The sequence below is a fragment of the Echinops telfairi genome, unplaced genomic scaffold, assembly GCF_000313985.2.
Source record: "Echinops telfairi isolate 266 unplaced genomic scaffold, ASM31398v2 ScPeMD7_5592;HRSCAF=6446, whole genome shotgun sequence".
Taxonomy (NCBI): domain Eukaryota; kingdom Metazoa; phylum Chordata; class Mammalia; order Afrosoricida; family Tenrecidae; genus Echinops; species Echinops telfairi.
Window position 1 is genome coordinate 12288486 of NW_022109491.1, and position 20074 is coordinate 12308559.

Sequence of the window (20074 nt, forward strand, 5' to 3'; positions counted from 1 at the left end):
TGGGGACCTAAGACCCATCTGTAGGCAACTGGACATTCCCTTTCAGAAGGGTCTCAGGGAGGAGATGAGCCACTCAGGGTAGCAACGAATGAACATACAATTTTCCTCTAGTTCCTAAATGCTACCTCCTACCCCCGCCCCCACCTACTATCCTGATCCCAATTCTACCTTACAAATCTGGCTAGGCCAGAGGATGTACACTGGTACAGGTAGGAACTGGAAACACAGGGAATCCAGGAAGGATGATCCCTTCAGGACCAGTGGTGAGAGTGGTGATATCGGGAGGGTGGGGTAGAAAGGGGGAACCGATTATAAGGATCTACACATAACCCCCTCCCAGGAGGATGGACAACAGAAAAGTGGGTGAAAGGAGATGCCGGACAGTGTAAGATATGACAAAATAATAATAATTTATAAATTATCAAGGGTTCATGAGGGAGGGGAGCAGGGAGGAAGGGGGAAAAATGAGAACTCAAATAGAAAGCAAATGTTTTGAGAATGTTGATGGCAACAAATGTACAAATGTGCTTGACACAATGGATGGATGGATGGATTGTGATGAGTTGTATGAGTCCCCAATAAAATGATTAAAAATAACAACAAAACCAGGATAGGGTTTTTGTCTTTTTATACCCTGCCTAACCGCTTTTCAGGGGACTTGGGGTTTTAAGAGATGCTAGTCCTCCTGTAGCTGCTGGCTTAATAAAGACTCCTAATTTGAAAACAACAACAAAAAGAACCCTGTCTAACACATGCAGTAATCTCAGTGCGCCAGTTTTTGGTAAAAACTAGCATGCCTCTCTTGCCCCACGCACCTTACTCACCTGAAGCTCACTCCATGCGACTTCTTTTTGTTTCCTGGAATGAAGAGGGACGTGAAAGGACAGAGATTTGACGATGTAGAAGAGGTGAAGAGAAAAACAAGGAAAGTGCTGTCAGCCATCCAAATAGATGAGTTTGAAAAATGTTTCCAAGAATGGACTCACAGATTTGACAAATGTATTAAGTAAGTATAATGGAGAGTACTGTGAAGGTGATAAGGTTGTTTTGTAAAACAATTTAAATACATAACTTTGGGTGGGGAAAAAAGATAATGGAATCTCTTTTGACCCATTTTAAATTTGTTCTGGCTTTTGATATTTTCTGCTTTCTTTTTGATTGAAGTTTTCCTCTATTTTATGATGTTATTGTTGTTTTTATAAATGTTTTTCTGCATATGAAGTCCAGGATAGAGATAGTAACTAGACTGATGGTTCCTTGAGTGTATGGCAGGGGAATTAACTTAAAAAAAAAAAAGAAAGAATTTTTTAAAAAAAGAACTAATTAAGTGAGGTGGAGAGGAAGGGAGGGCCAAAAGAGGAGCTGATACCAAGGGCTCAAGTCAAAAGAAAATGTTTTGAAAATGATGATGGTAACACATATACAAATGTGCTTGATACAATTGATGTATGGATTGTTACAAGAGCTGTAAGAGCCCCCAATAAGATGCTTTATATTAAAAAAGAACTAATTCACTATTAAATGAACTATTTTGAGCTATTATAAGATGATAGAACTATGGAACTACACGATTTTGTGAATTATATGCCAATAAGACTGTTAAATAATTTTTAAAAGATGATGGAATTTTTACCATGAACTTTTTGGAAATTCAGAAAAGGCAAACTCACTGCCATCAAGTTGATTCCGACCCATATCGACCTTATAGGACAGAGTAGAACTGCCCCCGTGAGTTCCCCCAAGACTTTAAATCTTTATGGGAGCAGATACCTTCATCCTTCTCCCGTGGAATGCTTAGAAGCCCCCTTTTATTTCCACTGCTTGATGGCGGATCAATTTGAGGAAATCCCTTGAGCTAGCATCAGGAGACCAGCTTTCTCTCTGTGGGCCTCTGCCTGGGTAATGACGACGAAACAAGGTGCCATTTGTTACGTCCTCCCAGTGAGCTCAGTGTTTCAGTCTTGTGCTCTTACAGCCTTCTGCAGGACCCCAAGACAGATCCTTGGAATCAAGGGTGGGGAGACTTCATCTCATGTACTTAGGACAGGGTATCAGGAGGGACCAGTTCCCGGAGGACAGCATGCTTGGTAAAGTTGAGGGGCGGAAGAGAAGGAAGACGACCCCAGTAAGGCGCAGTGACACAGATGTGGCAGTAATGGGCTAGAGCACAACAACTGTGAGGCCAGCTCAGGATGGAGCCTCGTTTCCTTAGGTTGCTCCTGGGGTCGCTACCACCAACAGTCCTGTTCTCCTCTTCCCAAAGAAGAAAACGGAGGCACGTGCGCTTTGACTTATTTCCCCAAAGCCACAGGACAAGAACAGAGAGCTGCTAGCTTACAGTGGCCAACATCAGGGTGTGTGTGGTTCATGCCAGTCTATAAAACAAACATAAAGCCAAAAAAACAAACTCACTGCCATCGAGTCCGTACCTATTCATAGCCACCCTCTAGGACAGGTTTGCCCTGTGAGTTTCCAAGACTGTAACTGTTTCCAGGAGTAGAAAGCCCGTTTCTCTCCGATGGAGTTGGCTGGTGGTTTAGAACTTCGGACCTTGCAGATGGCAGCCCAACTCAGAACCCCTCTCCAAAGAGTGAACATAATTTTTTCAAAAACCCCAACAAGGCAATTGAGGAGCCAGTGAAAAGGTAAAACAAACAAAAACGCTCGTGCATCCCCCTGTTCAGAAACATTAAAACTGCCAGTGTCTCCGTGCCCTTCTGCCAGTGTTGTGCGCAAGTATACATGTGGGGAACACACACACATCTGCAGCTGTTGGTCATCCCGAATGTCCTGCGCTGCCCACACTGCTCTGGGCTCCCTCTCACTTGTCCTCTGGGACACTCTCACCCGTCGGCATACAGATTCGCGTCGCAGCCCATCATAAGGGTGCACCCTGTGTTATTTTCCTTGAGCACTGGGATTGCTTATCATTTGGGGGTCACCCGACAGTGGAGCCCCAGCTGTGCACTGCCACTCCCCTCGCCATGCACATAAGCTTCACCCATTGATCACACATGGATTGGTCTCATGTTCTGATGTCCCATGCAGGGCGTTGCTTTCTAGGCTTTTCTCTGATGAGCCCTGGGTTAGGCATTAGGATGATAACCACCAGGTCAGTGGTTCAAACCCACCAGCTGCTCCTCAGGAGAAAAATGATAGTTGGCACCTGTGAAGATTCGCAGTCTCGGAAATCTAATTGAGGGCCACTCAGAGTCAGAACTGGCTCAACGGTGGTGGCGTTGGTTTGGGGCCAAGGCTCCTCAAAAGGAATGCTGGCAGAGCAGCGGTTAAGTGTTGGCTGATCACAGCAAGGTTGGTAGTTCAAAGCTACCAGCTCTTTGGGAGAAAGATGGGGGCGGGGGGATGTAAATCTTTAGGATGAAGATTTACAGTCTTGGGAACCCTCAGGAGCAGTTCTACTCCAACGTATAGGGTCATGATGGGTCGGAACCAACCTGATGGAGAGTGTTTAATGGGTTTTGGAAGGAGCTCTGTCAGGGAAGCGATTAAAGGGCTCATCTGCTAGCCGAAAGGATTGGTGGCTCATCCACTCTTCAGGAGAATCAAACCAAACTCCACCTCCCTGCCATCAACTCACAGAGGCCCCATTGGACAGGCTAGAACGGCCGCTGTCAGGTTCCGAGACAGTGACTCTTCACGGGGAGTCAAAAGCCCCATCTTTCTCCCACAGAGCGTGGGCGGGTTTGACCTGTTTCCCTAAAGACTACATACAGCCTTGGAAGCCCTCTGGGGCCGGTCTACTGTCTCAAGTGTTGGCATTGACTCAATAGTGGGTCTGCTTTAGTTTTAGGGACTGGCCCTCAAGGAGTTGTGGAAGGATCAGACCTTCCCCCGTCATTCATACGGGTTGGGTCACATTCACAGCTAGGAATCTAGAACCATTTAAATGATCCAGACCCCACCAGGCTCCCTCTGGGGCTCAGTTTGACCCGGCAGTAAAGTGAAGATGATGCTTCCAGCTCCCCCCACCCAGCTGTGGAATTTTGGAAGGATTCCTGGGATGCATCCTATCTCTCCAGGCCGACTCCGGAAGAGCCCAGCCCCTTTCCCATGGCTGCCCCGGGCTCCTGCTGCCCCTCCCAGAACTCCTTGCACAAAATACTGCCAGACCTGGATTTCGGGGCTTCAGAAAGCACGTCATCTGGATCCCCTGGACTTCCTGGTAGCTTACTGGAGCCCTGAGAGGGTCATCGGGCCCAACAGAAACACATGAAGGGTCCCACCCACACCTTTCAAACTTGACCGTGGTCCCACCCTGCCCCGACCTCCCTCTAGCCCTCGCAGCTGTTGCCACTCACCATAGGGGCTGTCCACGGGTGCCCCGAGGGGCGCGTTCACACTGACCATGGCCAAGCGCACCTCTGGAGACCCAGGGGCATGGAAGAGCTGCTTCACACTCAGCAGCGGCCGCGGGCCCACCGGGAGCCAGGCCACCAGGAAGGCAGTGAGCACAACCAGCTGCCGCCGCCCGGTTATCTTATTGATTCTTCTAATCGCCCAAGGTGGGTGGATATGTTAAAGAGTAACCAGTCACTTAGGGAACCTGTGGCTGGGGACTGTCGCTGTTACTATGACAACGTCGACCTAGCCAGACCCGAGGTCCACTCGGGCCCCAGTCCTGCGCCCTGGCGTGGGGGGGTGCCTGGAGTCAGATGCGGGAGACCCAGGCCCCCCAGTGCCAGAGGAAAGGGTGGGACCAGGAGAGGGAGTGAGGTGATAGTCCGACCAGGGTTGGGTTTTATGGCTCCAAACTATGGGTGGGGCCTGATGTGGGAGGAGCAGGGAGGCGGCGGGAGGGGAAAGAAGGGTGGAGGACGGCATTTACTGAGTACCACTGGGATGCTGGGGGCTGCTCCCAGCCCTGGCCAATTTTTGAATTTGAACTTGAGCGTTTGGGATGGTCATTCCGATCTAACAGATGAGGAAACTGAGGCACAGAGGGAATGGCTTGCCTAGAGGCTCACGGCCTGTACATAGAGGCCTTGGAATTTCAGCTCGCTGTCACCCCCATCTCATCTCACATGTTGAGTCTCCCCTTCTTGTGCTCAGTCTACTGTCTTGAAAGAGTTTCTGGAAGGTTAGCCCTTGGCTGCCAAGTGAAAGGATGGAGATTTGAACCCACCCATGAGCATCTAGAAGAAAAGTCTGGGGCCTTAACTTCTGGGGGAAAGAAAATCAGCCACTGACATAATATCGATTTAAAAGTTTATGTTCTGCATCCTGGTTTGGAGAATAATGCCTTGAAGGAAAAGGCACTGCAAGTGGCGAAGAGACAACCATTGGTCTCGGCTCACGTGGAGCGAAAAAGAAACAAGGAACCTTCACCCTCACAGAAGAAATGACTCCGCTTAGACAGATCAAAGACACAAACTAACGCCTTCTCCCCTGAGACCAGGAGAACTAGATGGTGCCCACCTGCACTGACGACACCCGGGTGAATTCAAGTTCTCCAGAAGTCCAGGCTCGAAGAGCTGATATCAAGGGCTCAAGTAGAAAGCACATGTTTTGAGAATGATGATGGCAACAAGTGTATCAATTTGCTTGACACAATGGATGGATGGATGAATTGTGATAACAGTTGTACGAGCCCCCAATAAAATGATTAAACTTAAAAAAAAAAGAAGTCCAGGCTCACTGGACCCGTTGAGGCCAGACGTCTCCCTGAGATTATTGCCCTGCCAGAGCCCCTTTAAATCTTAAACCAGAAGGCCCCTCGGAGGTCACCTTGGTAGTTAAATAACCGACTGGCCCCTGAAATGAGGACGATTGCCTATGAGTAAGGCACGCCTTTAAAAATCCATCCACATGGAACCAAATGGTCACCAAGTCCTCCAGAGGGAGGAGGAAAGAGGAAGGGAATTCATGGGAATGCTGAGACATTGTGGCAAGTCATCTAACTGGTATAGGCGGTCACCTGCGTCTCTGCACCCTCTGTGTAGTAACTGGGGACTCAGCTTGCTGTGTAAGCTTTCCCTGAAAACACAATAAGGTGTTATTTTTGCTGGGCGTTGGGGGGAAACCCACCTTGGAAAACCCTATGAAGCACAATTCGACTCTGACAGAGACCCAGCAGCAAATGGCAAGGGCAGGCGTCTATGAGATGACCTGTGTTGTCGCCCTCGTAATTTGCCTCCTTTTTCTCACAAGGCTGTACCGCACTCTGTGGACACACCACAGTGTGTTCGTCGCCCAGCGATGGGCAGTTGGGTCGTCCCCAGTTTGGGGCTGTGAGGAAGTCAGCAGCTGTAAACGTCATGTCCAGGCCTTGGTTGGACATCCATGTTCATTGCTCTGGATTAGATGTCTAATGTGGCAGTACTGGTTGACCTGGTAGGGGTGTGTTTAATTGATGTTGAAATGATAAGCTGTTTTCCGAAGTGGTTGCACCGTTGTTGTTGTTTTTTTTGGGGGGGGTGATGCATTCCCCCCGGGTGATGTAGGAGAGCCCTCCCTAGATGGTTCCCCCCTGCTGCTCGCTTGTTGCTGCCAGTCTTCGGAACGGACCACTAATGGGGTGATTTCTCCCTTGGCTTCCTTTCGTTTGTTGGTAACTCCTTGGATAACTGGGGAGAAAAAGACTGTGCTCATCTGTTAAAAATAAAAATGAGGCGAATGATATTTAATGACAGTTCGCCTCTCTCCCATCTTGATTCGGTTCCCAAATCTCTCGCTCCCTGCTTTGGAAACAGATCTGAGCATCCCTTTTCAGGAATCGCACACACGTAGTACGCAGAGTATCGGCGCAGATGGGAATGTCGTGGATGGATGGACCCGTGCCACCAATGCAGCGCTCATTCACAGAGACTGCATGTACCGCAGCACAGTTGCTGCCCCTGCACGCTGCTCACCAGCACTCGCATGGTGTAGCAGCTGTGCCAGTCTGTCTCCCCAAGGGTCTCCTTCCCATTTGATGGATCCCCACTTCACCACACACGTTGTCCTCTCCCAGGGGCTGAGCCCTCCTGTGGACCATGCCAAAGCAAGCAAGTTGGGAAGTGTTCCCAGGTGATAAGTAAGGTTTCCACTGGCTAATTTTTGGAAGCTCCCCAGGCCTATATTTCTAGTTGGTCTTGGTCTGGAAGCTCCGGTGAAATCTGTTAAGTACTAGGGGTGACCCTGATGCTATTTGAAATGTTAAAATCTCTAAAATAAAATTGAAAAACCATGGCCATGGAGACAATGCTGATTCATAGGGACACCCTGCGGGTTTCTGAGACAGTAACTGTTTCGGGAATAGAAAGCCCAGTCTGTCTCCCGTGAAGCTGCTGATGGTTTCGAATTGCTGACCATGTGGATCACGGCCCAATGGACAACCAGGACACCACCAGGACTCCTGGTATTTGAAATACTGGGAGCTGATGGCAAATCACTCGTACAATACAGCACACTGACAGATGGATGGGTGGTGGTATAGAGAGATTCGTCATTGGTTAAAAACTCGTTGGCAAATTGTTCCCCCGGCTTAATATCTAAGAGCCGTTGACATACCCAGGAGAGAGATGAGAGCCCCCCCCTCCCCAGCCTGTAAGGAGTTACAGTCTCATCTCGGAAACCCCCAGAGGCAGTCTGTCCTACACGGGTGGCAATGAGTGAATCAGTGTGTCTACCTCACTCTTTGAAGCGGTTCCGTTGTGTCACATCACAGGGATGGGCCATCTGTGCTTTTACCAGCTGCTCTGCCTGGACCTTTAGGGTCTCTCCAGGCTGGATCTCTTTTGACTCACAGATGGGAGTACGTCTGTAGGACACGTTTCTAGGACCAGCATCCGATCAGCATTTCAATGTGCTGCAATGTCTCTTATATTTCACCGCAATGGCTTGCCTGCCCCAGCCCAGTGACTGCATTCCATCTCTTCTTCCCCTGGCAGTGAGTTTTTTCGGATACTTGCCGGCATAACGCCACACCGAGCCGCGAGAGAGCAAGGGTTATGTGCTCAACTGCTCACTGGAGGGTCAGCGGTTCAAACGCTATGAATCTGAATCAGCAGCAAAGGGTCCCATCCCAGGGTCCCCTCTTTCAGGTCTTGGATCCTCGCTCAGGTCGACCGTTCTCTCCTCTGAGCCTCCCTCCACTGCCACCACGTCCTTGGGACTGTCTTGTTTCCCCAGGGATGCTGTGACAGAAGTAGCACACGTGGCTGGTTTTCCCAGAGGTGCATTTTCTTACCGTTCTAGGTGAGTTAGAAGCACGGGCTCGGGGACAGGTCCCCGTGCTCAGCTCTGGGAGATGGCTTTCACGCCTTGACTTGTTGGTGTCCTTCACCTGGTACAGCATCTCCACTCCCCCATCTCTGCTTATTCACTTGCTTGCTTAATCCATTTCGACTCCAAGGAGACTGATTTAAAACGCTATTGTCGTGTAGTAGAAGAGGGGTCCACTGTTGGTTTAGGCAAAGAAATACCACTCCCAAATGGAACTATAACCACAGATACGGGGATTAGGCTCCGCCACACGCACTAGAGGGGGCGTCATTCAAACTGCAGACACCCAACCAGTTTCTCCGCCTCGTCGGGAACCTTCTCCCTGAAGGAGGCTGTCTTCCTGGAAGTTCGTTTCAGGCTCTGTGTGCTTGTAAGCCCCTGCTCTCCCAGGTGACGCCCGACTTCATTCTCATAAAGCGTGGTGTTCATTGTCTCTAGGAGAGAGGAAATCCAGCTCAGGGGGTGGCAAACTTTTCCTCTGAAGGGACAGACAATCAACGATTTAGGCTTTGGGCAGCCGCGATGCCAGCTCCTCGTTGTGCTGTGAACGTGGCTGCAGACCACAAGTGAATGAATGAGCAAGGCTATGTTCCAATAAAGCTTTATTGACAAAAGCAGATGGCTGGATTTGGTGCCAGGGCCATGTTTGCCCACCTCTGGTCTATGTTAGTAGCCCTGGCAGCGCAGTGGTTACAGGTCGGGCTGCTGTGAACCATGAGGTCAGCAGTTAAAATCCAGAAGTCACTCTCTCCTCCTGAGAACAGTCACAATCTCAGAAACACAGGGGCCATTCTGCCTGCCCTGTAGGGTCGCCATGGGTGAACATCAACTCGATGGCAGTGAGTTTGGTTTGGGGATATTTGGTCTATGTTCATGACTGCTGTGGCCAGTGTACCTTTTTACAGCTCTGACTGGAGTCCAGCTCCTCCTCTAAGACCTTTTAAGGCATTCAGCTCCTCAGCGGCTTCAGGAGTGGATGCTGTGCGTACCCCCATTTACAGGTGAGGAGGCTCACAGTAGCCAAGGACATACAGCCACTTAGTTGATGTGTACCTAGACAGTCTGCCTCCAAAGTGCTCTTAACCCTCTCGATTGTTGAACAATTGAGTGACGTCTTGGAGCTTAAACTCTGAGCAGTGCTTAGCAGAAGGCTGTAGACAACAGAGAAAGCCCAAAACTCGATTGCAGAGTCTGCCCGTGGATTAGGCCGCCATTGAATTCCTTCTGACTATTAACCAGGCTTGTGAACAGCTGTGCCCTTAGGCAGAGTGCTTTGGAAAGTGGATTACCACTCCCCCACCCCACCACACACACACACACACACACACACACACACACACACACACACACACACACACACGCACGCACACACGCACGCACGCACGCAAGTCCACACACAGTTTCCCTTGGGGGTGGCCTGGGTGTGTCTTGATGGAGAACGCCATTCTGGGGTTGGTCACAACGTCAGGAGTCCTGCCTTGACTACCTTCGTCGGAAGATCCTGGACCGTTCTTGTGAGCTCTTGGACGATGTCTGTGTCCCCGTCATGGTCCAGTGCCCACGTTTAGAGTCCCACTTGTAACTGTGATGCACTGATCTGTCACCAGTCCTGCTTTTGTGAGTTTCTCCTACCCTGCCAGGTCCTAGTTAAGACTTGGTGCCCTCTAACCCTCTGGACAACTAACCCTCTGGACAACAACTATTGTTGTTGCTGCTGGGTGCCATCCAGTCGGCTCCGGCCCACAGCGACCCTGTACACCGCAGAACGAAACACTGCCCGGTCCTGCGCCAGCCTTACCATTGTTCCTCTGCCCGAGCCCATTGCTACAGCCACCGGGTCAGTCCGTCCCACTGAAGGCCTTCCTTGTTTACGCTGCCCCTCCACTCTACCAAACACGATGTCCCTCCCCGGGGACTGGTCTCTCCTGACGATGAATCTAAAGTCGGTGAGACCAAGTCTTGCCATCTTTGCCTCTAAGGAGCGCTCTGGCCCTGCTTCTTCCCATGGAGATCGGTTTGTCCTTTCAGCAGTCCATGGTACATGCAAGATTCTTCCCCAGCACCCCAATTCAAAGGCATCAGTTCTACTACGACCATCCTTATTCACGACCCAACTTTCACAGCATATGATGCCAGGGAGAATCATACCATGCCACTGTTATGACCTTAAATGGTCTCCCCCACTCTGGATAATGTGTCTTTGTCTTTTCCCGTTTTAGACTCACTAAATGTTCTCTTTAGATTATATTTGAGACTTGGGGTCTCCTCTGTACCTGAAACAGTGATCCCATGAGACGGGGACATGAAGCAGGCCCTAGAATAGGATGCAGTGCTGCATGGGTTCGCTGTTCCTGCTCACAGAGGAGGAACCCTACTTCTAGCACAGAGGCCCCCCTTCAGTCGGTACTTGATCGCTGGAACGAGACGCAGCTTAAACCGAGACTCTAGATACCACGCTTCCCCCTCCATCTTCGCCCGCCCACCGCCAGCTCTGCCGGGTTGCAGACGGGCATGGGCTTTCTGGCCGGTTTCTTTCCTTGGTTGGGGTTTATGGGAGGGAGGAACTGAGGGTGTTCCTGGGATTCCCACTCGACGCTGGCCTCTTTTTTGCTTCATGTGTTTCCACCTTTATCCTGTCCCTGAGTCCCTAGGCAGGAGCGTGAAGGGGTGAAACCTTTGGGCTTTTGAGTCAAAGCAGAGCCAAGCCCAGCTTCCTCCTCCTCCTCCTGGTCCTTCTACAATTGTTTAACTCTTCTTTGTACGCCTGTACAATGGGAACAGAAATGGTGCTTACTTTGCATGACCCGATAATTCATTGAGCTTCAGAATGCAAGGTGCTGGGCCAGGGGGTGTTACCCCCAAGGGACCCAGAAAGACTGCCTGGGGCAGGAAAGAGATGACAGGCCTTGGAATCAGATGAAACCGAACCTCAACCAAGTCTCGTTCCTTATTAGCCGGGCGGCTCGATGCCTGTCATGTAGGCGGTAAATCACAGGCCATTTACAATCCCAGGGCACTTTGGGAAACTGGCATCTGGCGGAGCATGGAACCCAGCATTTCCCAAAGCTACACAGAAATGTAGACTGTTATTTTGTAACCGGACACAGGACGTTTTAATAACCACCTTGCCGCAGGACAGAAGGAGGGGGGCCTTTGTTTCTCTCATTGCGAGCCCCATTTTTTCCTCCTCTGTAAAGTGGAGAGGTGAGACAAATTCCCTCCACACATGCACTGGTCTCTTCCGTGATGTGGAACTGCAGTCGGACAGAAGTGCTGTCGACCCCTACGCAGTGCCCCCCTACAAGATCTTCCTCCTGGATTGTTCGCCCGATTCCCTCTGCCCCCACCCAGTTTCCTCCCCTGGGAGCTGAAAGAAACCCGGAAAGGGTAAGGAAGAAACAGTCTTGTCTATCTTTCAACAGGCTTTATTGGGCGTGGGATGGCAGCTGGGCCCGGAGGGGACAGACTTCCAGGACAATGTAGGGACTGGACTCGGCAGGATCCTTGCAACTCTCTCCAGGTAGGTGGGGCAGGGGTGGAGGTAGGGGGTGGAAGGGGCTGCTGAAGGGCAAGGTCTGTGGGAGGGGAGCTTTCTCTATCTCTGGAGACAAAAGGACTTCTGTGTGTGCTGATCTCTGGGTGGGGCAGGGTGGGGAAGCGCGGAGAAGAATCAGTGGTTTATGGGAGTGAGTAGGGGAGAGCACTATCAGAGACGCGGGAGACTAAGAGGAAAACAGAGACGGGGCAGGGAAGCAGGCGCAGCAGCAGAAAGGCTGCATGATGGAGAAGGCAGGGACCCGGGAAGAAGACTTTGTTTGGGCCTTTGGGTGCTGAGATGTTTCCCCTCTTGAGCCACCTCCCCACCCCGCCCCAAGCCGTGCAGCTCCCTCACTGAGCTTGGTGTAAACAGAGGAGGCTCTCTACCCCCAAAAGGAGCGACAGTCTCAGAAACCCACAGAGGCAGTTCTACCTGTCCTATGGGCTCACCCTGAGCCCCAGTGAGTTTCGCTTCCCAGGGGTACCACCCCCTGGAGGCCGCTGGACCGATCTGAACACCAAACTCCTAATTCACTGCCAGTGACTAGATTCCAACTCATAGCCACCCAGTAGGACAGGGTAGAACGGCCCCTGTCAGGTTCCGAGACGGTAACTCTTTATGGGAGTAGAAAGCCTAGTCTTTCTCCCGTACCCCACTATGCCACCAGGGGTCCTGGATTGCCCCAGGGGACTACAAGAGCAGATAGCTATGGTGTATCCTGCATGACAGGCTATCATATGAATGTTTTTCATTGGGGGGTGGGCAGGGCACTGTGTGATTTTTTTTTTTCTTTTCTGAAAAGGGGCAGTCGGCCAAATCCGTTCAGGAACCTTTGAGTTAGAAACGAGGAAAGGAGAGCCAGGAGGTCTACACTCTTTGGGAAAACAGAGCTTGATGGGAGACCCTAACTCATGACCTTTGGAACCAGGACTTCCTGGGCTGCATTTAGGGGGTGTGACTCGAAGGTTCAGGCCCAGCTGGAGATCTGCCAGAACCCAGGGAACATTCAGAACCACAGGAGCCTGTTGGACTTCAGACCAGAGAAGCACATGTTGCTACGGCAGCTGCCTCGGTAACTGGGGGGGCAGGCGGAACACGGCCTCCCCATCTTGTAGGGAGCCTCCCCGATCCAGTTGCCTCTGGAAGAGAAGGGATCCCAGCAGGTGGGGGGGGGGGGGCAGGGGACAGTTACAATACGAGCAACCTTCACACAGGCTGGGATCTCCAAATCTCACACTGCCACCTTGGGCCGGTCACTTCTGCAGGCCTCAGTTTCTATCTGTAAAACCCAAACTAGACATCCGCCCTCCCCACCCCCACCACACCTGCCACACAGGGGTAACGCCATGGATGGATACACCTAGAACTACCCCACCACCTGCCATCGGGTGGATTCCCACTCGTGATTCCCCGGGCGTTGTGGAGTGGAACTGCAACTGTAGGCTTTTCAAGATGTGTGACCTTTTGGGGAAGCAGGACTTTCTTCGGAAGCCCTCTGGATGAGTTTCAACTGCCAACCCTTTCACTGCATAATTTAATGCTGAACTATTTGCCCCACCCAGGGATTCTGCACCTAGCACCCTGCTAACAAATGTCTGTTGAGTTCTAGCCCTGGTTCTCCCCCATCTGCTCACTGGGTGGGGTGTCAGAGACTACGCCGCTTCGTTTGTTAGCCTTGATTTCAGCTTCTGAATAGAAGAAATCGTGTCTGTGAATATGCGGTGAAATGCCTGATTAAAAAAAACCAGTTTGTCATTTACAAGAGGAGTCATTAGATGGTGAGTATAATTCAGTTGCGAGGGGGTCATGGCCTTCAAAGTTTGTCCTAAACACTGTAGTTCATTTCTTCCACAGCCTAGCCCAACTCCATCCTACCTGCTGCGGAATCGATCTTCCCAAAGAACACCAACCTCGTCACATCCCTCTCCTGCTCAGGAACATTCAGCGCCTTCCCCACGGTGTGTGCCAGAGTTGGCACCAGTGAAGGGTAGGGTGAGTATACTGAACATCGGACAGCACCGTCCATTCCCTTTTGTCTGCGTTTCTAAGGGACATCTACTTGAGGAACTCTCCTAGCCTCTTCCCACCCTGCAGCTGGGAGAAGCTAGAAGGAGCAGAGCATGCTCAGTTCGATCTTCCTTTCTCCTCTTTGGGCATCCTGCACGTCTCCACCTTGCAGAGAGCCTGCCAGAAGGAGCTGGCTCTGCCCTTGGAACAGGAAGCCTGCTGTCTAGGGTTGTCTGTCACCGGATCAAACTCACAGACACTAGGTCCATTCTGCTGCACAGGACAGGGCAGACTGTCACTCTCTAGGAGGCCGAAGAGGCCTCATCTTTCTTCCAAGGAGCAGCACTGCTGACCTTGCTGGTAGCAGTCCAAGGGGTCATCCACTCACCCCCAGGGCGCCTTGGTGCTGCGTGGTTGCTGGGGCTGTGCTGGTAGGTGCTGTCCAGTCAGTTGTGACTCCAAGCCACGCCACACATGACAGAAGGACCTCCCGGTCCCACGCCACCTTCCCAGCTGGCATCATGTTTGAGGTCATTGCTGAAGCCACTGTGTCTATCCACCTTGCCGAGCACCTTCCTCCTTTTCACTGCCCCTCTCTTTTACCAAGCATGATGTCGCTCTCCAGAGACTGGTCTCTCCTAACAACGCATCCAAAGTGCACCAAGACCAAGCTATCCTTGCCTACTGGGTGGGTGGGTCTACTTCCCCAGGGAGATGTTTGCGAGTCCCTTTGGCTTCTGGACTGAAGGTCTGTGCTTTACATCGGGCTCATCAGTGAGGCTGCCTTGCACCCTGCCAGGCCCTTCTCTCCCCAGGTTGATTCTGAAATGTGAGTAAAGATGAAGAACCCTCTTTCTAAAATGACCCAGTCCTGTGGAGTGGGATTTATGGAGCATGAAGAGAGGCTCGATGTCTCGGAAGCATATTAGCTCACTGCTGTGGGGCCGAGCCCTACTCATGACAGCCCTAGAGGACCAGGTAAGATGGCCCGGGGAGTTTCCGAGGCTGTAAGCACCATCTTTCTCCCGCTGAAGCATGTTTGGGGAGTCACTAGATGGCGTGAACTTGCAATGCATGTGTGTGCGCAGCGCATCTCTGCGATCTGCTTATTGAATTGCTATGTGTGTGTGTGTGTGTGTATCTCTCTCTGTTGCCCCCTGCCCATTCCACCTCACCACCCACCCCTCAGGGCCCCTTACTTAATGGCGTAGTGGCAGACCAGGTACACCGCCTGATGCCAAGTGCTGCCCCAGACGCTGATGCTGCCGCAGGTGTGGATGGCACAACCCAACCGGTTGGAGGAGGCCCACACCATCTGAGGGAAGACAGAGATGATGGGGATATGATGAGATAGGGCCCCTGTCCTTGGGCTGGGTGGCTCCCGGCCTTCTTGCCCCCAGGATGAGGGGGCTGGAGGCATCGTATGGTTTAACCCACAGGGGTACCTGGGTGTAGTGGGAGCAGACGGGGCCGCTGCAGTGCCAAGGACAGTGTGGGTTACAGTCCCTCGGGGCCGGAAACACGTAATGCTGCTTCTCCTCGGACCACGACTTCACGAGATCCACCACTGAGCGGTACCTGGGAGGCGGGGAAGATGGGAGTTGCTGGGTGGGAGGGTAAAGAAGTCACACTGCCACCAACTTGCTTGGCGCCCCTCATTTCCTCCCCTGTCACCATGGTGCTCATTCCTGCTTCAGGTAACGCTCTGAAGATGGTTGGAGAGGGTGCATGAAGATGCTCACCTGTACTGGCACCTGCTCCACACACAGAGCACTGACTGCCATACACACACCCGGGCATGAGGCGGACACTCAGACAGGGAGCTGGTATTTCTAAGGAAGGGAAGGCTCCCTGGGCCACCTGCCCAGCTTCTGAGATGTGAGGTGGGGAGCAGGCAGGCACTTGTGCCTTGCAGTTGGGAAGGCCATGTGGTGGGGGCGACCTGGGGACTGTTTCTGTCATACAGGCACATGTCACACCAAAGGAATGCTAAGGGAGAAAGAATCTACCTGGAATCACACTCCTAACTTAAAACACACTGTTCTTTTCACCTCCAACCTCTCGGGGGGGCTGATGGTGATGGGGTAGGGCGAGGTGGAGTCTGCCAGGAACGGTAATGGTCAGGGGAGGGGAACTTCCGGGAAGGCTGAATGGCTGGAGGGCTCTGAGGGCCCATTCATGGTTCCCCTCAATGCTGGCATGGGCCTGACCAGCCGGTAAAATGCAGACAGGACACAGAGCTTCCATTGAGCTCAACTTAAAGGCCTGGCCTGGGGCCTGTGGGGCGACGGCAGAGGGGAGGAGAGGGAAATGTCCTTGTTCTTCTAGTGTCCTCCCTTGGTGAGATAAAAACAGGCAAGCTTGTCACAGCCCTTTAAAGACCTTTTTGAGATGTTACCACGCTCTGGAATCCACCGTCTGGAAAGAACTGACCCAGGACAACACCTCCTGTTGGCAGGTGGGGCCACCGAGCCCCGGAAAGTGGAAATCCCTTCCCAAGGCCACACCGTCTGAACTCAGGTCCCCTGGAGAACCAGGCAGCAGGAGGAGGTCATGTCAAGTGTGGATGTCACCATCCTCAGGTTTGGCTGTGACCCCCCCTGGGACCTGATGCATCTGTTCAAAGCTCCCACCCAAACGGCGCCCCCTTAATTTTCCATGGCCTCATTCTGCCGTGCGCCCTTTCAAATCACCCCATATTCTCTGAAACTCTGTGTGCTTGCCTCTTCACCCATCGTCTGCCTGTCTCCCCAACCAGCCACACCTACCGGTCAGTTTCTCACGTTGTGGTGGCTGAGGGTGGCTGTGATGCTGGAAGCTATGTTACTGGGATTTCAAATACCACAGGGTCACCCGGGGTGGGTAGTCTTCAGTGGAACTTGCAGACTAAGACTGATTGGGAAGAGAGGCCTGGGGGTCTAGTTCCCCAAAATGAATCCGGGGAAATCCTGTGGGTTACAGCAACATGCCATCCCACAGAATGCTAAACAGAGAGGGAGGGGCTGCATAGGAGCCCCCGCGCGGGGCTCAAACACAACTTGCAGCTGGTGCAGGATCAGGTAGCCTTGCCTTCTGTTCTCCATCAGGTCATCCCGGGCAGGACTTGACTGGATGGCAATGAAGGAGGACAACGCCTAACTGGACTGCAGGCTCCACGCAGCCACGGCCCAGTCACCACTCTGTCCTGATGCCTGGCTCAGAGAAGGGACCGAGCAAAGGGAGGGGCCGAGAAACACTCACCGGCCAGAGTGGATGGAGAGGTTCTGGCCCACGTATCGCATCAGCTGCGAGGGCCCGTGGGCCCAGATGCACTGGGTGGCCCAGGCTTCGGCGGACCTAGCCAGCCTCTCATCCCAGACCTGGGGAAAGAAAGGTTGCAGAAGTCTCCAGGCTCACAGCAGTACCTTCTTACCTGTGCCCAGGACGCTCCTTCCCCCAGCTCCTTGGGCCGCACGACAGATCCACTGGACACGTTGGAAAGCCGAGGCTCAGAGGAGATGTAGATCTTCAAGGTCAATAGCACACCCACACCAGAACCAAGACTCACCCTGAGCATCCGACTCAGGCCTCAGTGTTCTGCTTCCCTCATGGGTCCTTAGGCCCAGAGGGGTGGTGGGAAAGCGGGAGGGGCCAACGGGGACGGAAGGTCTCTACGCTGAACCCCAAACCAAACTCAACCCATTGCCAAACTCAATGCTGACTCATAGCAACCCTATAGGTCAGGGTAGACCTGCCTTTGTGAGTTTCTGAGACTGTCATTCATTACTGGTGTACAAAGCCTCATCTTTCTTCCACAGAGCAGCTGGTGGTTTCAAACAGCTGACCTTTTGGATTGCAGGCCAGCCTTTAAGCACTGCGCCACCAAGGGTCCTGGACCAGCAGACTCACATGCACACATACTCACTCTCACACACCACACAGATATTTTGACCAAGGCAGTATGCCAGGCCTTCTGTTCTATACCCTGCAGCTTGGTGATAATTCCACATCGGTGCGTAAACTTCAACAGCAGCACAGGTTCACAATGTACGCATGCACCCCGTTTTATAAAACAGGGTGCTTTACCACAAAGAAAGCGAGCTCCCTGCCACTTCTGCCTTCCTCTGATTTGAGGAGAGAGTATTCATTTCACTCACAAATGATGAGCTATATTTCTAGGTGTTCCTCAACTCATAGTCTAACACAGAAACGAGAGATACGGTGAATAATTAGTCCTCTCATCTGGGAGGGGACCCCAAGGAAGAGCCCATAGTGGTGTGAGAAGGTGGAGCGGGGCACTCATGCTCCCAGGGGCTGGGAGGGAAAAGGCTTCTGATCAAGGGATGTCCATAAAATCCTTGCTCCTTGGACAGATATTAGCTAGTGGAAAAGATACGGAGGCCCCAAAGAGGGGCCCAGACATGCCCCCAGGACTGCCCAAACCAAAGGACGCCTTCTCTGCCCATCCTGGTCGCACTCACTGACCTTCCCAATGGCCCTGGGGAGACAGCTAGCTCTCTCTCCCTGTGACGGCTTCTCTGAGCCACCCTGCACACGGGAATTAAGCAATGCCTACTGCAATGAGTGGCATACACATGCAATGGCCACTCAGTCTTTGAGTCACTTGGTTTAAAAATAACAATAAAAGGGAGAGCGGAGCAGGGAGCCATGAATGGAGCCTTGGTGTGGTGGTTGTATGTGGGTCTGCTAACCCAAGGTTGGCAGTTCGAAACCACCAGCCACTCCACAGGAGAAACACGGGGCATTTTACCCCCGTAAAGGGTTAGTCTTAGAAACCCCCAGGGGCAGTTCACCTTGTCCTGTAGGGTCTCTATGAGTCAGCATCAACTCAGTGACAGGGAGGTTTTGTCTATGTGTCAGCCCTTTGTTGATTAATGAAAGTGTTCATGAATGACTACACAACTCCCTTCTTCTCCAGGTAGCTGAAAGGTTGCCTGTTCAAATCTACCCACAGGCACTTTGAAAGGCCTGATTAACTACTCCTGGGGGGAGGGGGGGAGCAGAAAAAATAAGACCCTCGGTGAAAACCCTCTGGACACAGACCAGTCCAATGCCCACGGGGCCCAGGAGTTGTAGTGACCGATGGTAAGTGCTTTGCATATCTCCAGCGGCTGCCTCCTGGTTTCTAGTGTGTGAGTGAGTTGACCCTGAGTCATGGGCCAGAGCAGAGCTGTGGGCCTGGGGGTCTCCAAGGCTGTGACCTCTCGAGAGAGGACTAACTGGCCCTCGAGTGGACACAAACCACTGACCTCTCCGCAGAACTCAAGTGCTTACGGATGAGCCCAATCCAGGCACTTCTGCTCCTACCCCGACCCCAGCAGCCCTGATGGTGCACTGCTTAAGCGCTAGGCTGCTAACTGAAAGGTCAGCCGTTTGAATCCATGAGCTGGAGAAAAGGCCTGTCAATCTGCTCCCGTAAAGATCAAGGTGACCAGATTTTTAACACTGGTAAAGCGGGACACCATTGAGAAAACTCATATCCTAGCGAAATAGCCACATGGCAGCTGAAAACCATATACCCTAGCTTGTCGTGCATTCTTTCCAAAAATTGGGACTTTTAAAAAATGCCACGGGATGCGGGACAAATTGCTAAAAATCAGGACTGTCCCGCCAAAAGCGGGACGTCTGGTCACCTTAGTAAAGATTCAAAGCAAACAAACAAAAGTCCAAACTCCCTGCCATCGAGTTCAGCTACTCACAGGGACCCTATGGGATAGGGCAGGACTGCCCTGGTGGGTTTCCCAGGTTGTCACTCTTTACAGGAGTAGAAAGTCTCTGTCTCCAGAGGAGCAGTTGGTGGTTTTGAACTGTTGACCTTGCAGTTAGCAGCCAACGTGTAACCCACTGCTCCACCAGGGCTCCTCAGTCCACAAAGATTACAGCTGAGGAGGAACAGACAAACAAACAAAACCCACGGGATGTTCTACTCTGTCTTACAGGGTTGCTACGAGCTGGCAGCTCTATGGCAATGGAGGGGGGTGCATCCCTCTCCCTCCCCCATCACCCTATTACTACCTGAAATAAAATAACATCTATTTAATGTGTGTGTATGTATACATACCGATCTATCTGTGCTGCTCTTGCTGCCATTAGTCATCTATTATTGTCCTCACACTGCGTCCCGTGAGGGGAGCTCTGTGCAGGCATTATTGCAACAGTGAGTAGACACCCTGCACAGGAATCCCTAGGCTATGGAGTAGCATGCATGTGCCCTGGAGGCCATGGAGGCAGGGTGATATCATTGTCTAAAGAAGGCTCCACTGTCCCCAGTGGTTGGGAACAATGGTCGTGGTGAGGGCTAGGAGG

At 52.0% G+C, this 20074-nt stretch overlaps 1 protein-coding gene and 1 long non-coding RNA gene across 5 annotated transcripts in view; one reads left to right on the top strand and one right to left on the bottom strand.

Annotated features, from left to right (window-relative positions):
- Positions 1 to 11651: 11651 nt before the first annotated feature.
- On the top strand, positions 11652 to 17435 carry LOC123522287. 4 transcript variants are annotated; one of them, XR_006680563.1, is made up of 6 exons: positions 11652 to 11743; positions 12564 to 13539; positions 13616 to 14746; positions 15208 to 15342; positions 16227 to 16350; positions 16855 to 17435. It is a non-coding gene; the product is annotated as an uncharacterized LOC123522287 (long non-coding RNA). The 4 variants fall into 4 exon arrangements; XR_006680561.1 differs by having other exon boundaries at positions 13616 to 15342; XR_006680564.1 differs by lacking the exon at positions 15208 to 15342.
- The window catches only part of R3HDML (R3H domain containing like), a 9409-nt gene continuing 1885 nt past the window's right edge, over positions 12551 to 20074 (bottom strand). Inside the window, exons 2-5 of the mRNA XM_004697999.2 lie at positions 17009 to 17127; positions 15214 to 15346; positions 14968 to 15083; positions 12551 to 12900 (exon numbers count right to left, since the gene is read on the bottom strand). Coding sequence (XP_004698056.1) covers positions 12768 to 12900; positions 14968 to 15083; positions 15214 to 15346; positions 17009 to 17127 — 501 coding nt within the window. The 3' untranslated portion in view covers positions 12551 to 12767. The remainder of the gene's footprint in view (positions 12901 to 14967; positions 15084 to 15213; positions 15347 to 17008; positions 17128 to 20074) is intronic.